This window comes from Antedon mediterranea, chromosome 3 (assembly GCF_964355755.1).
Source record: "Antedon mediterranea chromosome 3, ecAntMedi1.1, whole genome shotgun sequence".
Taxonomy (NCBI): domain Eukaryota; kingdom Metazoa; phylum Echinodermata; class Crinoidea; order Comatulida; family Antedonidae; genus Antedon; species Antedon mediterranea.
The window spans coordinates 5,193,004-5,220,759 of record NC_092672.1 but is presented as its reverse complement, the minus strand read 5'-3'; the positions used below and the strand labels follow the sequence as shown (position 1 = coordinate 5,220,759).

The 27,756-nt window shown below is 33.4% G+C and overlaps 2 protein-coding genes across 2 annotated transcripts; both read left to right on the top strand.

Annotated features, from left to right (window-relative positions):
• The first annotated feature begins 825 nt into the window (after window positions 1-825).
• LOC140044640 (uncharacterized) lies at window positions 826-17,936 on the top strand. The gene is made up of 21 exons (XM_072089237.1): window positions 826-1,225; window positions 3,275-3,424; window positions 5,995-6,066; window positions 6,313-6,549; window positions 7,519-7,560; window positions 7,698-7,942; window positions 8,348-8,573; window positions 9,304-9,372; window positions 9,572-9,676; window positions 10,727-10,802; window positions 11,463-11,589; window positions 11,830-11,891; window positions 12,494-12,605; window positions 13,121-13,224; window positions 13,517-13,622; window positions 14,451-14,668; window positions 15,000-15,069; window positions 15,233-15,327; window positions 15,574-15,742; window positions 16,040-16,099; window positions 16,693-17,936. The coding sequence occupies exons 1-21, from the start codon at window positions 1,126-1,128 to the stop codon at window positions 16,843-16,845; spliced, it is 2,598 nt and encodes an 865-aa protein (XP_071945338.1). The 5' UTR covers window positions 826-1,125; the 3' UTR covers window positions 16,846-17,936.
• A 424-nt stretch (window positions 17,937-18,360) lies between these two features.
• LOC140044639 (serine/threonine-protein phosphatase 4 catalytic subunit) lies at window positions 18,361-27,514 on the top strand. Its single transcript, XM_072089236.1, has 10 exons — window positions 18,361-18,465; window positions 19,153-19,232; window positions 19,541-19,612; window positions 20,180-20,282; window positions 20,478-20,579; window positions 20,941-21,114; window positions 21,416-21,542; window positions 22,488-22,677; window positions 23,517-23,595; window positions 23,958-27,514. The coding sequence occupies exons 2-10, from the start codon at window positions 19,207-19,209 to the stop codon at window positions 24,006-24,008; spliced, it is 924 nt and encodes a 307-aa protein (XP_071945337.1). The 5' UTR covers window positions 18,361-18,465; window positions 19,153-19,206; the 3' UTR covers window positions 24,009-27,514.
• Window positions 27,515-27,756: the final 242 nt, after the last annotated feature.

The window sequence follows — 27,756 nt, the reverse complement described above, 5'->3', positions numbered from 1 at the left end:
AAAGAATCGTACAATGTAATGAATGATGCAATGAAAAATAGCCTGCAGTACACGCAAAAAAATCGTGGATCAATCAATCAATCAATCAATTTATATAGCGCCATTCCAACATTCATTGCTCATGGCGCTGTAGAAAAATCAGAAAAGGTGAGTTTTGAGTATAGTGACTTAGAGTGACTCAATAATGATGTGTGTTTAATGTTCAAGGGTAGGTGGTTCCAGAGCCTAGGTCCAGCAACACTGAAAGTCCGATCTCCCCAACTATGTTTGCTCCTTGGAATGTCCAGTAGCACCTGATGACTAGATCTTAGTTCTCGCTTTCCCTTCTTGACTGTCAACCATCTGAGAGATATTTTGGAGCGCAACTATTTTGGATACCATTATGTGATTGTTGATCTAGCAAAAATTCTTGTTCACATGGTAAGACTCAGAACATGGGCTAACCATGTTATTCTATGGCTAACTAACGAACTTAGTTATCTTAAAGACATAATGACCGTCCATTTAATAAACATTATTAAGTTTAATTACGTCATTAACTATTATAATCCATTTCCAATGTTAAGAAACTTTGTACTTTAGTAATATCTACCACATCAAGCCTACAAATTGCCGTATTACAATAACTAGAATTAAATCTACTTTATTCCTATTGTTTACGAATAAGGAGGAAATACCAAAAGAATTATTGAAGGTCGCTGACAAGTATGACGTCATCAACATCCAATAAGAAAAAATATTTTCTGAACCGTTGAGTCTAATGAGGTGTTACGCACATCGTGACGAGTTTTGTATTTATTGTGGTAATAAGCCGATGGGGCGTCACCAATTCGCCTGTCAATCATCTCCCACTTCTTCCTAATTTCCCTTTGAAATATTTATCATTGGTGGTTTATTAGTTGGATCCGAGTGGCGAGGATAATATTCATATTTCATAATTCAAGGCTGACTGGAATTGTACACCTGCGTTAACACATTTTAATTGGACTCTTACCGATGGGAAACTTTGTTGATAGGCCTCCTATCCGACGCTGATCTATATTTGGTCTATGTGCAGACACGATAACTTATTTTAACTGAACCTTCAGCTAAGAAGCAAGTTTTAATTTTCAATAGGAGGAAACTATGAAAGAAAAAAGATGTTATACCGGAATTATTATCGTGGCTATATTTCTGTTACCCGTTTCTGTGCTTACATTCAACCAGGAAGAGTATGAACAATGCTGTAAGTTACTATGTATTGACATAGGATATTATATATACAGCATATTAGGGTCTCCAGTTAGTATAGGCCTAGCCTATTTTAGTCCATACCATACTCCGTATGGTTTTAACAACTATACTGTTAAATAATGTGTAAATTATTGTGTGAATGTACTGTGTGTGCAGGGAGATGTGACTCTCAGGCGTGAGTGTGTACTATGTATGGTTGACTACTTTTAATTGACAAATTCGTTTAAAAAAAGTTAAAACAAACTTGTAAAATGATGTTATGTCCTATCTTTTGCATTGACATTTTCGAAATTAAGGAAAACGAATAATGCGTTGAAAATACCACTCAATTAATGTACACAATTCAATCATTCCTATTGCTGCATATTTTTTAGACAGAGATGTCGAATGTATGGAGAGCCACTTTAGGTGATTATAGGGCTCATGTCTAGGAAAGTGTATCCGGCCTGTGTGAGCTCATGTTAGTAAAACGGCAGTTAGTAAAACGGCATTTTTTGAAAACAGGAAAACGAATTACCCTTGAAATCGTGGAATATGTTCTCATGCCTTCTATTTAATTGTGTCAAAGTTCTATTCAAATCCGTATACACAAGAATGGATTGACGGATATACAGAACAATGGGGTTTAGCTACGGTTTTATTTAATAGTAAAAATGAGAACCGTATCTATAGAAAGTGTGGTCATTGAATTACTGGTATGGCAATTTGTTGTTGCTATTATGCCTCTATTCCTATTGCCATTTATCGTACGGTATCGCACGTGATGGACTCCCTCTTGATGTTCCTTTTATCTTGCTAAGCTGTACAAAAACTGAAAGCCACATAAACTACAAAATAATAGCAACTGAAAACACGTCTAACCTGAATGAGGAATGTTTTACACTAAATTCATTATGATACTATTTTTTATTTAAAAAAATGTTTTCCGGCTTTTCTAAACTACGAAGATCCAGATGGGACACGATAAAATTATTATTTTGTTTTAACATGGTTCCCTCTGGAGGTTCGTAAACCGATATCGTAAAGACAATTTAAGAATTACCAACAAAATTTCCATTGCATGAAATACCCATTCGCCACCTTTTCGCTCGTTCGGCTATTTTTTGTTTTCTCTTTGGTGCGTGCGTCCCACATTTATTTATTATTTCCATTTAAATATAAACTACATAGATATCTTACACGTTCAGTAATCTGATATACTGTATAACTTTTCTTATACACAAACATAATTATAATGTTCGTATGTTAAAAAACTATGTTATAGTTTATACACATGTTTATATAATTTTCTTTTGACATTTTTTCTTCTTACAGACATAATAAACATTTTCTTATGATATTTTTATACACATTATATTTTTTTATAAATGTATAATATACAATTATAATTTAATTTGAATGCAATTATTTCAACTAATAATTCTCTACTTATACTTTATCTTAATACATATTGATTTTGCTCTCTTTTCTGTCTATTAAAGTGTTTGCTATACATTATTGTATGTCGTTTATTATTTACATTATATAGTAATTCGTTGTAGATATCAGGATTTACTTTAAAACATAGCGAAGGCTTTTGTGTGTTTCTGGTTGATACCATTATAGCAATTTGTATTTTTGTACAGCTCAGAGTATTATTCAATATAGAATTCAAACATTCAGACCTTAGTTTAAGCAGAGGTAGAGTGCAATTGGTAGGCCGGTAAACGTTAAAGCTCTGTCTATAACAAACTAGTTTGTCAAAAAAGTTTGGTGTGCCCAAATATGGTAGGGATATGTCTAAATATGGTAGTGATATGACATCATCATGTCCATATGGGCACATCACATATTTTTTCACTTAAAGTTTGATAGTGTATACAGAACTAAAACTTCCTACCTGAATTGCGAATATTTTACAGACAGTAGTCATCAGAGTTCTAAATATTAACAACTTTGTGACCCAAAGCCTTTCAAAAAGCATCCCGACGTTTACATTGCTTGAAAACTAGCATCGTTTTATCATGAAAGAGTGAGGGTATAGTTTTATTTATTTTTGTAGGTCGTATATTTGATCTAGATTTTCCAACCAACGAGAGCTCAACACGTAATGAATATCTGAAGGCGTCTCCTGCCTTTGATAATAATACGGGGCCAAATCCAGGAGACCCAGACAAAGCCGTTTGCTCACATACAACAGATGAAAATGCAGGTAAGCTGAATTTTGATTTCAGATTCTATACTGAAAATCTATTAATAAAAAGTATAAATATTTAGATGCATTGTTATTGTATGGCCGACGTCTGTTTCTTAGTCTTACATTACTGAATGTTGGATGAAACTAAGCCAGGACTGTTTAAAGTAGGGCCTATCTTGGTTGGTCCTATCATTGATCAAGCTTCTCTGATCGTCCAGTTCCCACCTTGATCAGGAGAGGAAAGGTATGAGCCAAAACGTCGGAGGCAGATACTAGATGCAAGAGCTGCCATACGAGTCAGCAGTGCTGGGGTTGGATGCATAATTACGGTGGCCTACTATAAGTGTCACGGCAACTTTCAAAAAATATCACGGCAACTTTCAAAAAAAGCCACGGCAATTTGAAAAAAGCCACGGCAATTTGAAAAAAGCCACGGCAAAATTAAAATAAAACATCACGGCAAATTAAAAATAAAACATCGCGACAATTTAACAAAAATACTACGGCAACTTAAAAATGAAACACCACGGCAAATTAGTATTGAAACACCACGGCAAATTAGTAATGACTAGATGGTACGCTCGCTTCGCTCGCGTACCATAGGTCGTGCCCACAGATGGTTGTCGAATACACAGTAATTTCAGCGTTATAAAATGAGACCAATTGTTTAAGTCAAATTTAAAGAAACTTAATTTGTGTTTTGTATGTAACATGAGGGTTGAGAGATGGGGAAGAGGATGGGTGCAAAGAGGAACAATTTTTAAATATATTCTTTATCCATTTAGTAACGAAATATTAATCGTTTTCATGTTTTACAAATAATATACCATAAACACAGTAAAACATTGCGATGTAATACTTTTCTGAAACTATCACCGTCATAGTCGATTGAAATAGTACAGTACATGTACAGTACATATAACGATACATCACTACGACGTGTATATGTTTTATAATGTAAAACAATTTGGGAAAACCACCTCTATTCGGGGCAAATCATAAATTCGATTTAATCGTCAATAAATATTAAATTACCTACAGTAACTCGACTTAATTAGTAGGCCTAATGGTTTTCAATTGTTTCTTAGAGCCAATTCATACTTAAGTTGGTTCCTACCCTACCCACCAAAGTTGTTATGCGTTTAGGGCATGTGATGCACCGTAGGCCTATCCTCTACGGGCGACCATTAGGGCCAAAATAGACAAACGTTGCCGTACGAACAATTCCGCTCCCGTAAGGCAAACTAATGGCGTTAAATACATAATTCCTCGAGTGACAAACAAATATTGCCGTACGGACACACAAACACATTGCCATATGAACAAATTGCCGTATGGTTAAATTGGCGTAAGGACAAACATTGGCGTAAGGACAACAATTGGCGTAAGGACAAAAATTGCCGAAAGGACAAAATTGCCGAAAGGACAAATTGGCGTACAGTCTAACTAAATATAAGCGACTGAAAACGCTAGCTCATTATCCGTTTAAAAAAAATCTATATCCAACCTCTGCAGCACAGATTGAAAAAAATGGATCGAATTTCTGTTATGAGTATATTCGTTTTAATCGTCAATAACTAATTATCGAACTCAATTTAATTAGTAGACAGGGTTACATCAGGTGGTTAAAATCAGTACCGAAAGTACGAACCAACTTTATATACCATCGTGTAAACATTCTAGAAATAACGCGCGATTTACCGAAGTTTGCCCTTACGAAATGTATATATAGAAACACCACGGCAAATTACAGAATGCCACGGCGGAAGTGAGTTACCACGGCGGAAGTGAGATTTTTGGAATCTTCGATTTTTTCTGAGGTAAGTAATTATTTGTGCATTGAAGTAAATATTATTATATTAATTTATTTAACTGCAGCATTTACGTGTTTATTGCACTAGGCCTAGCTATGCCTACTACTAGCCTAAGGCCTGGGCCCTAGGCCTACAGTAGTAGCTAGGTCTACTGTAAAAAAAACTTGTTATATAAAAAACAGATTACTGTAAATATATTAAAACATATTTACATCAATGCACAAATAATTACTTACCTCAGAAAAAATCGAAGATTCCAAAGGTTTCACTTCCGCCGTGGTAACTCACTTCCGCCGTGGCATTCTGTAAGTTGCCGTGGTGTTTCATTATTAATTTGCCGTGGTGTTTCAATACTAATTTGCCGTGGTGTTTCATTTTTAAGTTGCCATGGTATTTTAGTTAAATTGCCGCGATGTTTTATTTTTAATTTACCGTGATGTTTTATTTATAATTTGCCGTGGCTTTTTTCAAATTGCCGTGGTTTTTTTCAAATTGCCGTGGCTTTTTTCAAATTGCCGTGATATTTTTTGAAAAAATTGCCGTGATATTTTTTGAAAGTTGCCGTGACACTTATAGGCCACCGTACATAATATTGTATAGAAAAAAAACATTTCTTTCTCAGGCATAGATGCAAACACAGAATTTACCGGTACAGCATGCAATCGCGTGTATGCAACTTCTTTTAATACTGCAGATTCCGGATTGATGGAACACAGTTGCATGCGATATGGCCATATTTCAAATGTTTAACTATTATTCAATTTTCTATAGAACCGTGGTGGTACGTGAATCTGTTGGACATATACGAAATTGAATATATTGTCCTATACAACCGTGAAACGCGTAAGTTAACACTTTACTTTTATCATACCCCGTTTTCACTCGAGTTATTGACGATGATATAGGCCTATGTTATGCCAATAAGTGGTAGTGCTTTTTCAGTGTTTAGAAAATTGATTTAGACCTAATTGAAAACAATTTGAAAGAAACTTTGAGATTTCTTTCCTTAGTTATAAAAGCTTGATAGGCATGTACGTACCACTTAATCCACGCCATGCAAGCATTTGAACATTATTTTTTGGTTATTAGACTCTGAACGGCTAGAAGGTGCACAAGTTCGTGTTGGAACAAGTACAGACAATCTGAAGAACAATACAGCGTGTGGAAGCCCTGTATCTTCACAAGATGCATCAAAATCTGCTGGTGTACTAGTGTTAAAGTGTGAACATGGAACACAGGGTAACATAGTTTCGGTCCAATTGGAAGATCGGACGGACTTTCTGACATTATGTGAAGTTAAAATATATGCAGCAATGGAAATAATGGGTAAGTGAATATTTGTTTTAATGGCGTGATAAATAGCAAATTATGTGATTTTAATTGTTTTCCTCGAGCTTTCATATAGGCCCAGAAAAATAAAATAATAGTTAGTTTCCAACCACGTGGAACTTGATTTTCAATTATAGGTATAGGCCTAAAAGAAAACAAACAAACAAGATATTTTTGTGACCTATCTGAGTATAAGAAATAAAGAAAGAACATTTTGATAATATAGTGAAAGATCTATTAAATATTAATAAACTTAAATTTTAATGATTTTATGCAAAGTTCCATCTCCAACAAATTTCCAGCTCAAAATTATAATTTCAAAGAAGTTTTCCATCAAAATACTACATTAATACTAAGCAAACAATTTAATTTTTATTTTTGATTTATAAAAGAATTACTTTCTGAAATCAAATGCAAAAGAATGGGTTTACTAACTACTTTATCATATTATATAATTTTCTAATAGACGTTTTTTGTACAGTTTTCTAAATACATGAACATTTGCGGAGTATTTAAGTTCAACGGAGAGTTTATTCCATATTAAAATTCCTTTATTTAATAAACACATTTGTTTTAACGTAGTTTTCCTTAAATTGGTATTCAAATATTCATACTATTTTGTTTAAAATACCGTTGGATTATAGGAGGAAGTTGTTGTCCATGGGCTTTGTACATTATTATGGCAGTATTTAATTCAATTACATCAAATATATTTAATGTTTTAAATGTATACAAAATTGGTTTAGTGTGAGCTAAATAGTCAGCTTTATAGACAATTCAAATTACCCTTTTAAGTAACAAAAACAAATGGTGTAATTTACTTTTGTGTGACATTCTAGACATAACTTAATAGTGCATTTTTAATTTCTGGTCACGAAGTCCTCGACTATGACAAATGATTCTTATTCTAAAATCATGTTTTCTTATTATAATAATCGTTATTGGTTTTTTGTGTGTTATTTATAGAATATACAACTGTAGAAATGACTGTGTCTACGTCTCCATCACGTAAGTTCAATGATAGCGCAAATAAACTTAAGCCTAATGTATTTATAAACATTGAATAATTTTAATGTAAACATTTCTTAAATCTTTAAATGCATATTAATACTCCGGTCATAGTAATAGTTTTTAACGTTTTGTAGACGAATGTGAAATCGACAGTGACTGCGGAACTAACGAATTCTGTAGGCCTGGTAACTTCTCATGTGTATGTGATGCCGGCTATGATCACGTTTCACAATATGGTTGCGTTGCCTTTTTCCCATTCACAAAACAAATACGTGTTGTAGAAATCAATGGGTCAGTGGAAAATGCACAATGGAAACCAGAATTAGAAGACAAAACATCAACTACATACCACAAATACGCAGAAAACATGTGCAGTATTGTAAGTTGTATCCTATTTATACTTGAATAAATATTTCCGACTTGATTATTATACATAGTCTACATAAATATTACGAAACGAACATAAACGAACAGCAAAGTAGCAAATTTATCGACTGCAATATGAAGTCTTGTTTCCTTTTATATATTTTACATTTTTCTTCCAACTGTTTGTAATTTCTAAATCTACCCATCTAAAGATGGATGTTGATCTCTGTATACCTATACGTATCAATATTCCATTTATGATATCCTTAGCACGATATTTTCTACACACTATCTCAAATACTCCAATTCGCACCATTTTAAAACATCTTATTAACAAAACTGACATAAATATTTCACCACGTACACCAGATTTTTTACAATATTTCCAACCTCATTTTAACTTTTTTTTTATTATCAGATCCTATTTGCCTACGAACCGATACTGATGAATTCTACCACCGACTACAATTGCTCAATTAATGAATTTTCCAAAGGAAGCATAATAGTGAACTTCAGCATCTTTTTCTTTGCTAGCTCAACAGAGATAGGGAATAATGTTTTAGAGACACTTTACAATGCAACATTCTGTAATGACACATTGCCCTCCGAATATGGTTTTCTCAAGATTGACAGTTCATGGAAAAGTAAGATTTAGTTTTTATTTATAAATCACAAATTTACAAATGCTGAAAAGAGATTTGACATACAGTGTCCTCAAACAAATATTAGAGGCAGTTCGTGACGAAAAATATTGGATGACTGGGGGTTCGGGTGCGCCAAGGTGAGGTCCGCCAAATTGGCCTCCACATTGAAGAGACGAAGTCCCGGTTTAAGCGAGTACGACTACCGGCTCAAATTAGACAAGCAAGTTCGGTTACTCAATTTAATAAATTAAAAAATGTTGTTTTTAAAATGTAGGCCCTTTGAAAAGTTATCTATATGCTAACATGTTTTTTTATAGAAGAGATTTATTAAGCAATCTTGTAGACCGAAATCCTCTTCTAAAAACGTGTATCCTGTTTAGTATTAATCTCAGATAATCCATTAAAGTCTGTTTAATCCGCTCAAAGCCAATATAGTTACTAAATATGAGCATATGATCAACGAATATGTTAATATTGCATTTTTAATAATTAATATTCCAAAATGATCTTTTCTGACTGTTCATTTTTTAATTAATATTTGAAGTTTATCTATGCCATGTATTTTAAATGTTCTTCCAACTGTTTTTAATTAAGATCTACCCATCTTAAGATGGAATGTTGACCTGTCTGCTGTACGTATCACTAGTCAGTTTGTTTGTTACTGCAATAGGCCTAAATGTTTAATAGTGAAAAATAAATACAATAAATAAATGTTTTCTTTTTTCGTAAGGTATTGATGATTTACTTAACACGGAATTGGTACCAGGACAAATTAAACGTTTCAGAATTGGCGAACTGAGTGAGTATCTTGCTTGCATGCCTTATCATCCTTTTGTTAAGTAGTAAATCGTCACTAAAGCCAAATAATATATATATTCTTTGGTGAAGCTTTGAGAAAGTTGGCACGCGCACGCGTACAAAGTCCATTTCGTCTGATGATAATTTTTTTAACAGCAACGTGACGTCATTCATTAAATAATTTCTGATTACTTTTTTAGGTGGATTTGTAGCACGATTATTCCGTAACAATACTCTACCCGAACAAGTAGTAGCAAAAGATAGAGATGATACAGCGAGAGTTGGACTAAATGTGGATCACGAAGGTAAAACGGTTTATTGAACTCCGTAACACATTTCTATTCGATCGATTAATATTGAGTTGAAATGACATAATGTACATGTTATAAGAAATGTTATGAATAATTAAAAATTTATAAATGAGGCAGTACTTATAAGACACTTTACCATCTGCCGAAAGAGATTTTTAAGAAACATTTTTACCCATAGAATATATTTTTACGTTACTACCGTAACGCTTTTGCATCTACGTCAGAAAGTGACGCTATGCCTCTTCGGGAAACGCATGTGTGACGTACATCAGGTTATAAACAAGGAAGCTCGTCTATTTCATAAGCCATACGTTACCTTTATCATCCTTATGATCTTTAATTAAATGTTGTGATTGTTTTTCAGTGTTATTATAAATTTGCATAATTGTGATTGTTATATTATACAATATATTATGAGCCACAAGCAAAGATTCATTTTATATAATAACTCCTTACCCTGCATGGAATCAGATACGGTACATTAGTTGTGCATGTCATTATTACTAAACGAAGGAGACTAAAAATGCTATATAGACTAATCATTAGATTACCAGATGATAACCTAATTAGTACAAACAATTAATGAAACTAAAGAAAGAAAAGTACAACGACCACCAGGAGGAAGATAAAAAAAAACATGGACTAAAAAAAGATGAAACAAACTGGAAAGCGTAATGTAAGAAGAGGAGAAAGGTTAAGATTCTAGTGCACATAAAATATTTCCTAAGTATCATAGGAATATTCGGTAATACAGCATCTCATGTGTATCACATGTGGTGCCTGTATCATAGGGTTAGGTTTTGGTCTATGATACTAGGCTATCTGAAACACATGTGATGCTATATTACGATATTTTCTGGAGAATATGGAGAAATGTTGATACATTATAGGAATCGGGTGAAAATGGATTAATTATTGCAAAAACATATTGTAGAAAACATTGTAAACTTGTGGTGTAGGCCTAGGCCTGCTGTATATTACTTTACAGGGTTATTGACTTCATACATGAACGTTATTTATATTATTAATTATTATTGTTTTTAGATAATAAAACATTATGTATTGCTTTGTTTGGTAAACCAACAGACTACAATGAGCTAAAACAGTCGGCAAAAGACAGGTATCGTATAAAACTTTACGTTAATAATACAGTGGAACCCCCCTCCTTTGAGACATCATCCCTAATCAGGGGACACCACTACTAAAAAACACTTTCCCACAAAGCGGCCAGATCCTATTCAGCAGACACGCTAAATCAAAGCAAGGCAATTGTCTTGATTAAGGGGACACTGTTAGATTCCGATGGTATCCCCTTATTAGGTGTTCTACTGTAGAAAAATACATGTTAATCACCTCTAGATAACAAGTATGATATTCACGATATGTTTTTTCTCTTCGTGGTTTTTTGTGTGTAAAATATTTGTTTTTAGTTGGTCGGATTTTATAGTTTATAGACGATTAGGCTTATTGAGAACAAGGCCATATACATGGGTGCATTCGCGTGCTCAATTTAGTGTTTACCGACCAACCAACCGACCGACCGCGACCAACCGACCGGCATAGTGAGCTGTAGAGTCGCGTTGCACGCGACTAAAAACATGTTGGCATATATGGCGTGTTTAGCTATACTTATACACTTTGGCGCATTAACTGGGTGAACAGTACAATTACGCGTTACACTTCTGACCAATTTAACTTTTTCTACCTATCGTAGCAATTTGTTTATAAATATTTATTTTATTTTTGGTGGTTAATAACCTTTCTGTTTCCTTTATTAAAGTGGCTTGGACGGCAATACAAATTCAACCGTTGAAGTTGTAAGCAACATTTTTCAAAGCTTCATATTTGATAGCACGAAAACAAAAATCGAATCAGGAATCGAAATAATGTTTAAATTTCCAACTAAAGTAAGTGTATTGTGACTTATTGTTATATTTTCTTTTGTGTTACTGTCTATAGATGTACTTCCTGAAATAAAAGAAATGAACGGATGAATGAATTACAAGGGATCATTGTTAAAAGCAACCAAACAATGTATATTTATATTCTTTTCAATTTTTTGTTTAACCATATAATATTTTTTATTTCTTTTTTTGTAACTCCATTTTAAACAAAATTTCTTATTGATACTTTATATTCTGTTTCAGAGATTTCGTGACAAAAAGGATAATGAAACTGCCGTGTGTGGATTTTTTAACGAATCATTGAAGTAAATGAACATTTCGTTTCTATACCGATTTACGATTTTGTATTTTAATGATATCTGTGTGTTATCATAAGTATCACCAATAACGAAGCTCTTTCATTGATTGATAAAATAATGCTACAATACACCCACGCAATTCTTTCCCCTTCAATTCATGTCTAAACTAAAGTTCACTGGCGCAGAGTTATTTTTAATTCAAAAGATTTTAATAGAGGCCATTTTTTTTACTACAGTAACATCCTGTTCCCATTATCTAATAACAACTCCCTGGTCTTACAGCCTGTATTCCATTGGCGAATTTATTTGAAAACATTGACATATTACTACCATATTTAAGCATATCACTACCATATTTAACCACATCACACTTTTTGATCGAACTAGTTTTATAGTGTAAACAAGGCTTTAGAAAAAATGCGCTACACATCAAAACTCGATGTTTGATTCGTGAGAATATCGCTCAGTGGAAAACAAACTTATACTTAGTGGGGACAAATTCTGAATACACTTACTTATGACTTATACCTGGGTCTGGTGTGCTCAATGACTCTCCCTTCTGACGCCGCCCTTATTTCAACTCAAAACATAGTGTTGTTATTTTATAGGTCGTGGTCTACTAACGGATGCGAAACTGACGATTCCGATAAAAACGAAGTGAAGTGCAAGTGTAACCACACTACTAGTTATGCGATTCTGTTTCAGACTAGCGAGCCAACGGTATGTCAAATTCAAACTTAATTCTCACAATTTACAAAGTAACATATATTGTTAAAAAATGCTAGTAAAGATAGTTTATATGAATAAAAGGAAACAATACAATCATTAAAGGTAGTAAGTACTAGAATGAATGATACTCACCACTATTGAGAAAGAGTGTGAATATGTAATATTATATAACACCTAAATAAATTCCTGTTGGTCACATGGCGTGCAATAGTACGCACTATTAAACGATCGTTTAATCTTTTCTTTTCGCGTTTGGAAAATATTTTTTTATACTATTGCTTTTGAAATACAACAGGTATATATACGTCGTCGATCTTATGGCACTTAATGCACAAAGCCTCATGCGCTTCACATTATTACCCTAGTCAAACACCTGGAAACATACTTCCATAATGTTGCAACCAGCAGTATATCAGCGCAGTTGTGTTTTGACCTATTCCAGATAGGTAGGCCTACATATTGGCATGGCTGCATATTTCTGAGACTTCATGTTTTATTCCTTCTAGATTTCCGATGAAGATCAGAAACGGTTAAGCATCATAACATATATCGGATTATTAATCTCAACTATTTTCCTTATTGTTGCTCTGGTGACGCAAAATATATTACCGTAAGTATTTTTCTATATAATTTATAATGCAATTCATTAGAGTCGTACCTTTTATGCTGAGGCATATAATAGTATTGTTAAATAAACGAATAAACAATCTTAGCTTAACAATATGTCGTGGCAACAATTGCTTGTCATTATTAGTATGAATAAGTATTTAAAAAATATTTTTCTTGTTATTGTTTGTGTTGTGTTGTTAAAATAAACACATCTTCTAGTATAATAGGCATTCAGAGTAGTCACTCGGACATACCGTAATCTTCATTGTACAGTATATGTTTTGTTTTTATAGGGACTTGAGAAAGTCAATGCGTTTTAAAATACTAACAAACCTCATAATTGCGGCTATTCTAAGTAACGTGGTATTCATGACGTTACAACTGGCTAAAAAACAAGAGGTAACGTTGTTTTGATATCATTTTCGAAATCTAATGTAACAGAAATGGTTTTCAGTCTTTCGTTTTCTGACGTTTTACGTCGTCATTAAAGTTCCTATAATAATAATAATAACAGGAAACCTAATATAAATGATAACATGAATTTACGTCACAGTTTAGGCTAGTCTGTCGACATTTTTTGCAAGTAATTTCCAATAGACTTACAGTTACTGATGCATTTACCTCATAAAAACCAACTAGGCCTAACTCATTTTGACCTATTAAAGTGAATATCACTACCCTGAAACCACAGGCACAAAAGAAGTGTTTAGTCAAAGTGAAACTTGTTAGAGTAATAGTTGAATTTCGGTAAATATTTGTTCATGTTAATTTAGGAACATAGGACAAGAGGGTAAATCCCTGAGTCTTACTGAACTTTTATCATTTTGATAAACATTTCCGGGTGTCATCAATAAAGCTTCCAAGAAATACTAATGCGCGCTTGTTTGCGTAATATGGTAAACGATTTACCCCAAACTATACAAAAAGTGAATGGCGCATTTAGAACATTAGAGTCTGTATAATCATACTTCTGTATGCTTATAGCACTGTTTATTATTTTACCAATCATTCAGCCAAACCTCTTGCTGAAAAGCGTTTACATAGCGTATTAGGACAGGGGTGGGGCACAATGTAGGCATATAATAGGAGAAAGGTTATAATCAGAAAGGAAGAAACTGTAGGCTCTGTTTATTGTCGTTAGACACAATACCGTATAATAAGAATCAGACGAAAACACCTAATGGTAAATCATTGTTTAATAAGTAATAGTTTCCGATCCTTTGATAGATTGTTTGTGCTATTTATGCCGGAATCCTCCACTACAGTCTACTGGTGGTGTTTGTATGGATGATGATATTTAGTGCGGATTTGTATGCCAAAGTATTTTATTCGTTTGCCAATCATCACAAAAGAATGAAATGGAGTAGATTCGTCGGCTGGGGGTTGCCGCTTATCGTCGTTTTAGTAACGGCCGCCGTGACACAAGAAGATTATGTTTTAGACGAGTAAGTCATTTTCGTTTGTTTGTTTTTCTCTTTTACTGAATGTATACCCCACATTTATTATTTCTTAATTTATATATATTTACATTGGTTAGAGCACAACGTCAGTGTCTAACTATTAGTAAACTCATTTTTCTTTTACCTGAAGATCTATATACAAATCTTGGGTTCGTTCACTTATCGACGACGTGTTCAAGTGTCTTTCACACCTGTTCCGGCACGGAAGACCTTTATACCTGTTGCGCTTATGTAGTGTTTTGACTGATTGCCCATATTTCCTCAGAAGTACTTCCCTGTCGATAAATTTGTAAATGGATTGTCTTTTTCCCTTCAGAGAATGCTGGTTAAATTATAAAGAAAAGGCAATATGGGGATTCGTTGGTCCGGTTGTTGCTGTTGTTCTGGTAAAGTAAACCATTTTTTTATAGGCCTACTGATATAGGCTAAGTATCGACGACGAACGACGTTCACTCCCAGTAGACGTATACTACAGTGTTTTTGGTATTGATTAAGGTATCGAAGAAATCTTTCCAACTTGCTAACTTTTTATATACGTTTACTATATAGGTTAATATAGCTCTCATTTCAAGAGTACTGTTTGAAGTTTCTAAAAAGTCTCGTAGTGCAAACGTGACAAAGAAGCGTCAAGTAGATGACATAAAGTAAGTTGAAACAGTAAAAACTAATAACAACACTATCGATTACATTATAATATATGTTATGCTGGTAAGTACCAGGCGATACATGATCTATGTACTGTTGTAAAACAATGCTCATTAACCTATATACTGTATGTAAAAGCCAACAGACGAACGTGTTTACAACATCGAGGTATAAAAAAGTAGGCCTAACAAAAACAACCTATAGGTCCATGAAGAATGACTAATAATTCTTTTTTTTTGTCACAGGTACGTCGCACTACGCGCTACTTTACTCCTACCAGTTATTGGAGTCACGTGGGTAACAGGATACTTGGTACTGTTTTTCGATGACATATGGCTTAAGTACGTGTTTGTCATCGCCAATAGTTGCCAGGGAGTTTTTATTTGGCTTACTCAGTTTTTCTGGAGTCGAGAGGTAGGCATATAGTATGATATGATTATGTTATGCTCATTGCAGGAGTTCCAAGAAATTCATTAGCAAGAAAATAATACACAACTCGAGTTTTTTGTATCGTTGATATGGGCCGATGTATTAAATAGAACGCCCTCTGTCGTCATCTACACTTTTCTCAAAGTATTATCAAATGCTGTTAATTCAAAGTTTTGTAATACAATTCAATTCAAAATATTAAAAATAAATTCAGTATTAAAAAAAAAAATAAAACAATATAAAGGTTAGAATTTATTAACATGATCGATTATGGTCTTTTAGGTCAAGAATGCATGGACGAGCATGAAGAAGAAAAGAGGCTTTAAAGTTAGCTTGAAAAAGGTAAATTCTTTCATATTATTTACGGATTTTTTTCTAAAAAAACACCTACACTTGAGAAGTAGTGTCCTATTATGCAATAGACTGGTTGTTAACTTCTTCCAACCTCCACCTAATCCAAGTTAAGTTCCAAAAGGAGGACATAGGAAGAATGAAGTTCAGAAAATGACCCACTTATCAATATTAGCTGTGGGTGGAGTGTTGTAATTTTATGATGGTACCAGCGTATGACCAAGTACTGGCTATTGGTTAAGCTAGCCGTCTTTCTTAATGCTAAAGGAGGAAGTTTTCACTAACCTAGGCCTACTCCTAGTAATTACTATTATTTTCAATAAAGTTAAATAAAAAGTAAACATAAAATCAGAATGGGTCTTGATATTTCTTTTGCTTATGAATTTCTTTTTATTTTAGGATATGAGACAAATATTTTTTTTTATTAAACTGTTTCCTAAAAAGTATTCTCTATAATGGACTGTGCCTTATTATTATTCTTTACTATGCACGATCGAATTGCATATTTGTTGGTTTTGTTCAATGACTTCTCTTTGAATAAATGTTGAATGAATGAATGATCTAACAATTTGGTTCCATTACAGAGTGAAAACAAGGAATTCAATAATATTGGAGAAGGAGTTGCCTCACCACCAAACTCAACCATAGAGAACACGTATAGCTTGTCATCAAAAAAGAGCTTGACTCAGACGTCTGAGATACCTTTGCAGTTGACAGGAAGTAAATTAAAAAATTAAGATGTCACAAATTTCGGCTGGATCCAATTTATAGGCCTATATAAACTTACGCGCCAGAATATCGTTTGAAGGACATAGTTCACTACTTGATATATGAACGATGAAAAAAGAAATCCGTCTCCTGCCTTTTCCGTTGTGCTTATAGTGGAACCATTGGCGGAACCTATGAACTATATTGTTGATATCCGGGTTTTTATATAGTTGATCCGCGTACTAATCTCCCACTCATAACATTGACCTTCTAAAAGTGCAGTACAGAATAAACAATCATTCGTGACTTGTGGCCTAGAAAGTTCACACGTACAAAGTACTAAAAAATGTATACTAATTTTAGTTATGAGCCCTATATATGTGAATATAAAGTTGTTAACATTTATCCTTACTAAAACGCACGTAGCCTGCTTAAGCTTGGTTTCCACACACGTTGCGACTACTTGCTTGACGTAACCAGTCACAAACGAGAATTCGGCTATAGGCACTTGCGTTGCCCTTTACAGAGGGCAATATAAACCAACTGTATCTTGTATTATATTATTTTACCGTTCTAATTCAGTTCAAGTCAATTAAACTTTGTTTAGCACAGGTGGTTGTTCTTCCCTGGAGCCGTGAAAATAGACCTACAAAAGAAAACAATATCGCGCGCTTTTGAACGCTCGAATATTGCTATAAAAATCATGTTAAACTTTATTTATTATTCAGTATTATACATGTTGAATGTTTGTTTGTTTATTGTTAAATTTAAAAATATAGTGTAGAATTGTATATATTTGTATTTTGAAAAGAACTGATTTAGTCAGAATTGTTGTAAAAAGTGAATTTGTAATTGACAGAAAATGTTTGTTTCCTAAGAAACTATAATTGCTGTTTTTAAATATAATCAACGGGGTCAATGTAATTGATAAATCCAGTAATTGCTTTTGTGTAAAAAGTGCTTTTCATATTGTAATTTGTATATTTTGTTAAATATTATAAGTAAATAATAAGATTCCAATTCGTAATAGTATAAAGTACGACAAAAGTGCCCAAGTCGACTAATTAGTAAATATTTGTAATTGTACGTCACAATAAACAATTTATGTGGTGACTTAGAATTGTATTTGTTTTATTACATTACTATACGGCTTGGTAGCCTACTAGGAAAGTCGGATTCAGGTTTGCAGGAACTTCGAGTATTTTTATTAGCTATGATTTATCTGGCCTACCAGAGAATAAAACCACTCTGGTACTGATCATAGCTAATAAAACCAAGGAGGATTGAAAACTAAATTAGCACATACCCAAGCTAAACTCAACATTTAATGAAGCATTAATCTACGTCAGGTGGCCAAGTTAACTTCATTAATTGTAGGCCTATGTTTACAAAGTTGATAGAAGTAGGAATTTCGCTATCGCTATTTTAATTGTCTATTTTGTCGTGCCATACTTATGCTGGTAGGAACAAATACTATATAGCGACAGTACAGTGAAGGCTACTACACGCAAACAAGTGACGTAAGAAGTCGTTCAGAGAGTGCCGCTAGCTGTGTCGTAATTTTCTTTCCGAGGAGGCCTAGCCTAGCTTTATTCGAAATTGATTAAATTTCATGTTGTTACACCAACGCGTGAATTCAAATTAATTTAGTAAGTATAATTGTTGTTTCCTGTTTATTCTAAGCTGTCTCACGTCGTATGTTATGTTCTATTTTAGATTAGAAATAGTCTAGAAAGCCTAGCCTAGGCCTAGGCCAGGCCTACCCGCCATCGCCGGTACCGTTGTTTCAATGGCAATGCCGCCGGGGGTTGAACGCAGTGAGTAACCTGCCTATTACTAGGCCTAGCATAGATGGGTGTTCCATAGATGGCTAGGCCTAGTACGAAAATTGTCTTTTAAATCTTTCTTTTAAGGGGAAACGGTGCTGAAGGTTGACAGTGAAAATATTTTCATTTTCCTTCCGTTATATTTTTTCAAAAACATGTCTTTAATCTTAACGTTTTTCTAAAATCTTTTTTAGTTAGGGCTTACTAAAGTAGTAAGTAGGCCTAGCTAGTACTGTAGATATGTCTATATATATACTATTGTATCTATCTTAGATTTCCATGCTGCTATGTGTTTTTTTTTTTAATTTTATTAAATCTATTGATGAAAGTTGACCAAAATTCCACAACAAAACTTTGATTACCGTGCTGACAAGAATAAAACAATAGTTTAATTTTCATTTTATATTCTATTGTATTGCTTTGTATTATTTACCATTGATAGAAATGAATACACTTATTGACGTACTTAGTATATCATTACCATATTTTGATCTTTTTTTTCTCCCTCAGACACAATAGCAAAGCTGGGTATATTGACTTTTAACTACTGCTGTGTGCTTAACAATGACCGACTGCAGTGACCTAGACAGGTAAGCATCTATCTAGGAAGAAAAGATGAATTGAAAAGAGTTTTCAAAATACACATTTTAGTAGTGCCAACTAATAATATATTTAACCTCCTCTTTCACCACTTCAATCATCAACATTTTTATTCCATAATCAAAATAAAAACATATACAGTACAGTACAAATACAATAACATGATCATGGAATGGTATACAAAATAAGCATGAAACCCTAAATATGCAACCCTAACAAAATAGAACAAATATTATATAGTACAAAAAAAATAAAAAATAGCAAAGTGTGAGTTTTAACTTTCTTTTGCATTCTGCAGACAAATAGAGCAGCTAAGAAGATGTGAAATTATTAAAGAAAGTGAAGTCAAGGCATTATGTGCCAAAGCCAGGTAAGAAAAGATATTAAAAATTCCTATTATTGATACAGTATATACAGTCTCCAAACATCGGACTCTCTGAAAACCGGAAACTCTCCAATGATTTTTCTTGAGATCCAAAAGGTCCCAAATTCCTCTTTACCAATAAAAGCACATTCTGAATACCAGACTTTCTGGAAAACCTGACATAGTTGGCCAGCACAAAGGTGTCCGGTATTTGGAGTGTTGACTGTATAGTATTTTTTAGAAATCGTACTGTTCATCAACCCACCCTACAGTAGTGCATGTTCACTGACCAATGGCCAGTAAATCTCATGACAGGCCTGTAAAAACTCCTACTGTAGTATTGTAACTGGCCCATTTCACAGAAACTTTTATGATAAGGTACTTACAGTAATGTATACAATCCTTAATATTTGTTTTTTTATAAAAAAAAAACTGTACAGCAACAGTGAATTCAGGCCAGCGAGAAAACTACTTAAGGATGACACCTGACATTTATATTCAATGATTGAAAGATTTATTCATGTTTTTCGGTAATTCTTGGTAATCAAAGATTTTATTTAATTTCGTCCTCAGGGAAATATTAGTAGAAGAAGGTAATGTACAAAGAGTTGATTCACCGGTCACAGTCTGTGGCGATATACATGGACAGTTTTATGATCTCAAAGAGTTATTTAAGGTATGTTGTATAATGTAACCATGCTGTTATAGAATTGTCTATAATTATAGCATGCTTGATTTAAATTTATTTAGCTGTTAGTTACAGTTGCTGTTTTTTTAACTTGCATGTGCTAGCAAAAACATTCTGAAACTACACATTTTAATAACTTTTGAATAACATGTTAATTTATTTTCTTTTTTATTTAAATCAAAGGTTGGAGGAGATGTTCCGGACACTAACTATCTATTTTTAGGGGATTTTGTAGACAGAGGATTTTACAGCGTAGAGACGTTTTTATTGTTATTAGCACTTAAGGTATGTCCAATTTTTTAATCATGCTTTTTATTTAAAGAATGTATTAGCTCTGTCTACACTATCAAACTAGTTTAACAAAAACAAGTATGGTATGTCTAGATATGGTAGTGATATGACATCATCATATCCATATATGGGCACATCACATTTTGTTGTCACATAAAGATTGATAGTGTAGACAAAGCTTAAGACTGTTTTGTTTATTCTTTATTAAAGCCTATTTATTTCTCTGTTCTGATAGATATATACCAATCAATTGTTGCTTAATATTTAAATAATTTATACCTACCATACATATAATGCATAAAAGCCATACAAATTTAACAAACCTATTGCTTTGTCTAATTTATTATGTTTATAGGTAAGATATCCCGACAGAATAACGCTGATTAGAGGTAATCATGAGAGTCGACAAATCACGCAAGTATACGGATTCTACGATGAATGTCTTCGCAAGTACGGATCCATAACAGTATGGCGTTACTGCACAGAAATCTTTGATTACCTTAGCCTGTCAGCAATTATAGATGGAAAGGTACAGTGTTTTAAAATTTTCAACATAAAGTAATATTCATTAATGGTACTTCTAATTAATGGTACGGCTTTTTCTCACCTGTCCCGGCAAGGGTGTGCGCCAGCAAATCAAATCAGTTTCAATGTTTCGTTTTTACATGGCTGCGCATATCGTTTGGCGCAAAGCTCCATGGAGCGTCGTTAAAATAAAACATTGATGTTTGATTTGTTTTTCCCTTTTGGACCGGAACCGTGCCGGAACAGGTGTGAAAGACCCTTAAATTAACAAATTGAGTAAATAATGAAAATTTTTTTTTTCGCAGATTTTCTGTGTTCATGGTGGCCTTTCACCATCTATCAACACATTGGACCAAATACGAATCATAGATCGCAAACAAGAGGTACCTCACGACGGCCCCATGTGCGACCTTCTCTGGTCAGATCCAGAAGGTGAGAACACAGTCTATATTCAATCGCATACATCTCCCACAATGCAAGATATTTGCATTTAACCAAATGGGTTGCAGAGAGTGTGTTTAGTTTATGGATTTTATTTATTTTATTGGTTTTGGCAATATTTAAAACAACATATACATTTTAAGTTTGTAAAGGAGTGGCTAATACAGTCGGAGGACCTTATAATGAATAGATGGATGTTGTATGTTGCTAAGTGAGAGAGCATTATTGTACGTGCCTCATATATACCCAGGTGGTATTCAAATGAACTAGCGCCATCATATTACAGACCTCCGTTGCCATAAGGCACCAACACTCGGAGAAAACATTTCAGTCAACACCTGTGACCTCAAATGACTGAAATCAGAAATGACTTCAATATTTCACAAGTAAATGTAATTTTGTAATGATAATATAATAGGAAGGTTTCTCAACCTTACGAATACGATAACAAAAACGATACGTCACACATTTGTAAAACTTTTGAGCTGATCCCCATTTCATATTCGTAAGCGTTTTCGTGTTGACGAATATCATCATCAGTCATATTCGTAACTACAAAACGAGTGTAGTTTTTTTATCTATTTGCACATTTTGCATTTCAATCAGGAATTATTCATGATTATAATATAATAATAGATTTATTGAAAGTAATTTACTAAAATGCTAGGTCAATTTTGATAAATATCAGTTTTTAAAGTCCTCACTCACTTTGATGTTACGCTAGGCCTAGGCAGCCAAGCAACACGTACCTGCCCTTCGCTCAAATTTACCGCTGTCATATTTTGGACGGCGCCCTCAATATTTCGTTGCCATACGAAACAGATTTTTACTGGCTTACGAAAAACGAATACGTGTGCGTGTGTTTTCGTTATCGTATTCGTAAGATTGTGAAACCTCCCTAATGTGTAGTTAACGTACTGCTTCTAATTGCTTTAGATACACAGGGATGGGGAGTGAGTCCTAGAGGTGCTGGCTATTTGTTTGGCAGTGATGTGGTACAACTATTTAATGAGACCAACGATGTTGAAATGATATGTAGAGCACATCAACTTGTCATGGAGGGCTATAAATGGCACTTCAATGAAACAGTGTTAACGGTCTGGTCCGCGCCAAACTATTGTTATAGGTAACGTATGAAATATTGTTTGAATAATTCTTTTTTTGGTTTGTTGCCCGAAAAATCCAATGGCAAATTTAACCCAATAGTGGGCAATTAGTTACAGATAAACATACTAAGTGGCAGAGCAATAATTTTTAGAAAAATTTGTAGTTAGGATTTGAAGACAGTATACAGTATTTGGAATGGATATATGAATGAATGTCTTTTGTATAGATTACAAACGTGAGCCTTTGCTCATTAGATTAAGCTGGCTACTTTCAAGACCCAATAGATGGTTCAACTAAAATAGTGTTTGGCTTTATTGTTACCACATTTTTTATTTTTATTATTTGATATTTATTTATAGTTATCGTAACTTAAAGCTTTACATTTATCTTCTTTTTCTTCATTTTAAATACGTTAAATTAATTATTTCAACATATGGCATATTTCTTAAGCGTGGTTCCCACTAGAACGTAACGCAAGGACGTAAACGCAACGCAAGCGTTTTAACCAATGACAAGCGAAGTTATAGACAGTTAGCAATCACAAGCGAATAAGCCATCGTTTGTGATTGGTCAATTCACTTGCGTTGCATTACGTCCTTGCATTGCGTCGCTAGTGGGAACCACGCTTTAGTTATACTATTTCTTATGAAAGTTGGTGTTAAGTTGTGATTAGTTTCTTTTAACTAAATCTTATCACCAATGATATGTTTATGTTGTTTTTTTGTTAGCAATAAAAATCAGTTATTATTATTGTTAAGACGTATTTCTCCTCGTTTGCTTCATGGTGTCCCTTAGTAGAAGTATCCCGTGAATAAAGATCTTTCAAAAATATTTTTTTTTCTTTATTAAATTGTACAGATGTGGTAATGTTGCAGCCATTTTGGAACTTGATGAACATTTACAAAAAGACTTTACGATATTTGAAGCAGCCCCACAGGTATGACTTATCCTTATATGATTTCCACTCCTTGCTATCTTCATTGTTGTACTAGAAGGCCTACTTAAGACAGTGGATGTGTGTGAATAATACACTGTGCTAACCCCCTACTAGTCTCGAAAGATGTACTAGGTTTTTTAAAGTGCATTGCGCCATGATGTTGTTGCGCCATAAATAACTAAAAGAATGTAACATCACACTGCCATAAGCAGGCCAAAGGCTCAGGCAAGTTTATGCTATGGTTTAAAACCCATCAATACCAATTTTGACATCTTCTCTTAATACATCGTCGTACAACGATTAAACATAGCCACAACGTAGAATAATATTTAGATATATTTTCTCTCTTTTTTTTATTACAGGAATCAAGAGGTATTCCAGCCAAGAAACCACAACCAGACTACTTTCTGTGATGTTGGTAATATTCAATTTGATACCATCTGTAAATATTTTAATAATTACCAATTTCCAAGGGATTTGTAACTCCATCAAAAATAAAAAAAACACTCAACCAAAATCTTCCAGGACAAGGCAATATAAAGGAAGTTTCCATCGGATAAATTTTAAGAAATAGTTTTATTGTGAAGCTAATTGTTGATTACCGATTTCTATTGAGAGTTTTTTATATCTTGATTCTTGATTAATTTGTAGAATGAATTTGTGACCGGCGTAGAGAGATATAGTTCTGAATTTTCACTCACTCGCACATTATTGAGAAAGCATGATATTTAAATTTATAAGAAATTATTATTGAGAATTTGAAATCACAGTAGATCCACTATTAAGGGACATAAAACAGTGTCCCCTTAACAGGAAAACGTCGCCCCTTTAATAGGGTTTGCCAACATCACATATATTCCCCATTGTGTGCCTCCTTAGTAGGGGTTCCCCCTGAATAGGGTATCCCAAAGGATAGGGGATCTACTACTGTATCTAGATATATATTGAATAATTCCGTTTAAATTTATCATCAAAAGTCTTTACAAATGTCCAAAAAGAAAAAAATCTAGATTTGACAAAAATGTTTTATAGAAAGTAATCTAAAACGGGTAGATTCAAATTCTGGTTGCACATTAAACATGTGCTTTTAAAAGTCTATGCAAAAGATAAAATCTAAATAAGGCATAGAAGTAAATTATTGATGTGCTTACCTTATGATATATAGTACAGCTGTGAAATAGATTGTAATTGGATTGTACCATTTTGATTTAAGGGGTGTGTTGATCTCTTAAAGTACGTTCAAATGGTTCCACCTGTTTCCAATTTTTAAATTTGAGTACAATAAGATAGTGGCATTTTGTAAAATTGTTTTTAATGTGTGTGTTCATTATTTCTTGTATGATTGAATGAAGGTACCGATGTAGTTTAACTGGAGGTCAAGGGTGGGGTGGGTGGATTGTGGGGCGTGGCACTCATGGATTTAGGGTTGGGAACAAAGTTTCGTCTGTTTGGTTTTGAAGTCTCCGTAACTTTAAATATATTACAATGTCCATTCTGTATTACCATTGTTTTAAGTAGTGTAGACGTATATGTAGAAGAAATAATCCACCAAGTTTTTGAAAGTCTGTGTTTGCTTGAGAATACTATATTCCGAATTCATACTAGAACGGGCTATGTTGAATTAACTTGGTAGTGTCATTATAACAGTGCTGTTAATATTGTTTTGTCATTTGTGCAAGCCATATATTGGACTAACTGTAACTATCCATGTTGGAGTTTAGTAAGAATTTCATTATAACAATCAATCGCTATTTTTTTATATAAAAATGTACTATTTGTTATATAACTCGGTACACACAGCTGGTCTGACAAAACATTTAAGTTCATTAATTTGAAGTTGATAGAGAAAGTGTAGCTTGAATTGTCAGAAGAACTTATTTGATTTTATGAGTACCAGGAAACAATCTTTGGTTAAAACTCTTTCACAGTGATTATTGTATTTTTGATTCACACTGTACTTTAATTCATAATTTCACTTTTTATCACTGGTCACTTATTAGTTACTGTAGTGTGCTTTTCATTGCGTTGTTATGTGAAACCTAGACTATGAAAGTGAACAAGCTTCTGCACATGCTCACAACCCTGTGTTGCGATAGTTCCGGTTTTACTCCAATTTCTGAGCTGTGTATTCTTTATTGTCCAAATCTGTTGTATTACATGTTACATACAGTATGAACAATACGATTTATTTGTTAGTAAATTTATTACAAAAGGACTATAGTGTGGTTCACACTAAATCAATTTCACGTATAGGAAACATGAAACTGTGCATATTTTTAGTGTGAACCAGAAATGAGCATAGAGAGTAAGGATATTACCACAGTAATTATTAAATAAACACATTTTCATTTTGTTTAAAATCATAGCGTTACTTGTCTAGGTAATCTTTTTAATAACATTCTGAGATTACTATTTGTCATCCGTTTAAAACATTGTTGTTGATTTTTAAATATGTATTGAGTATTTTAAAAATATTTTAAGTATTTACACACATGTAATATCATACGCATATTTGTTTTCTTTTGACGTTTGGTTCGTCATTTTTGGAACACCAAATTAATTAGAATTTCTTTTAAACAGTAGAGCCAGCCGTTGTTCGCTTTGTAGAAAATATTAGCAGAGAATTTTGAAATTAGGCACGTTTAAAGCTTTGTTCTCACTAGGACAAGGACGTAGAGCTCAATGAAAGTAATTTGACCAATCACAACGCAATGGATCACTCGAACTATCGCTTACGATTGGTCAACTCACTTGCGTTGCGCCTACGTCATTGCGTTGCGTCGAAATGGGAACCAAGTTCAAACTTTCACAAAGGAAAGCTGTCTACACTATTACAAACTTTATGTGACAAAAAATGTGATGTGCCCATATATGGACACGATGACGTCGTATCACTACCATATTTTTGCACATCGCACTTTTTTGTCAAACTAGGTTGATAGTCAAGACAGAACCTAAGCTCTAGTTCATTATATCAACTTCTTTTTTCTCCAGTATACGGCACGAGAAAACTACATTTAAAATTGAAACAAGTGAAAATAACGTCTTGAAATATTGTTTTATGTGCATATGTAATCTTAAATCATTCAATTTGAATACATTCCTATTATAACATCCGTCTTTAATTATTATTAATAATCTAAAATGTAAATCCATAATTGTCAACATTTTATTAATTCCCAAATCTGTGTTTTTTAAACATCATCTTTCACGTTATACATGTTTTTATATCCATGATTCCAATTACATTAATGCTACAATACAATATTTCGATTCTATGTAGGCCTACTGTATGTCCACAGGATATAGGCATATCACTTAATACAGTGTCACATATGTATCGCAAGTGACGCATGTATTATGGGTTAAGTTTATGACAGGCGTAACATGTGATACGTATTTGATACTGTATACATTATGTACAGCCACGAGAATCGAATAAAGTATTTCCACATACGAATTTTCTTTCGTAAATACATCAAGTTTGTCCTTATCGCAGTATTTAGAAATAACTAGCCTACTGAACAGTGTATGTTTAAATACCATTCTACATGTTTTATAGTCTCGAATCACAGTATTTGTTTTTATAGTGATTGTTTTCAATAAAGTCATCTTTATAATATAGGTCAACATAGCGTTGTGTACAATTGAGAAAAAAGTCAATACTTCTGTTTACCTGCGGTCAGTTGCACCAGGGAGTCTTTTTACATATCCCTGTTTGCACCATAAACCAATCATCATTTTGTATTGCGCGTCATCATTTTGTGTTTTATTTACATTTTAGTATTTTGTCCTTCAATGTGTATTAACCTCTGCTAGTAGACAGTCAACTACGGTCATGCGAACTCTATATATTTGTCCATTACATTACAAGCTATTGTTCAGTTTTTCTATTAAAAAAATATATAAATTGTTATGAAAAAAAGAGAACAATTGTCAGTGTGTTATTGTGTTACCGATACTTAAGGGTTTAACTAATAAAATCAGAGGCTAGAAATCTAATATGAAATTAAGTTTTAAAGGGTTTTAAATACCCTGATGTTTTTAATATTGTGTAGAAAACGTCACACTCTCTTAGAATATAGTTATTGGGTAGGCCTTATTAATTTTTGTTTAAACTGACAAAAAATCGCCATAACGGCATTGGACGATAGTTCGTTT

Excerpts from the sequence above, each read along its gene's own strand:
- LOC140044640 (XM_072089237.1), top strand. The coding sequence starts at position 1,126 with ATGAAAGAAAAAAGATGTTATACCGGAATTATTATCGTGGCTATATTT. Across the intron at positions 3,425-5,994 it reads TACAACAGATGAAAATGCAG|AACCGTGGTGGTACGTGAAT; the intron begins GTAAGCTGAATT and ends AATTTTCTATAG. Across the intron at positions 15,070-15,232 it reads CGGTTGTTGCTGTTGTTCTG|GTTAATATAGCTCTCATTTC; the intron begins GTAAAGTAAACC and ends TTTACTATATAG.
- LOC140044639 (XM_072089236.1), top strand. The coding sequence starts at position 19,207 with ATGACCGACTGCAGTGACCTAGACAG. Across the intron at positions 20,580-20,940 it reads TATTGTTATTAGCACTTAAG|GTAAGATATCCCGACAGAAT; the intron begins GTATGTCCAATT and ends TTATGTTTATAG. Across the intron at positions 23,596-23,957 it reads TATTTGAAGCAGCCCCACAG|GAATCAAGAGGTATTCCAGC; the intron begins GTATGACTTATC and ends TTTTTATTACAG.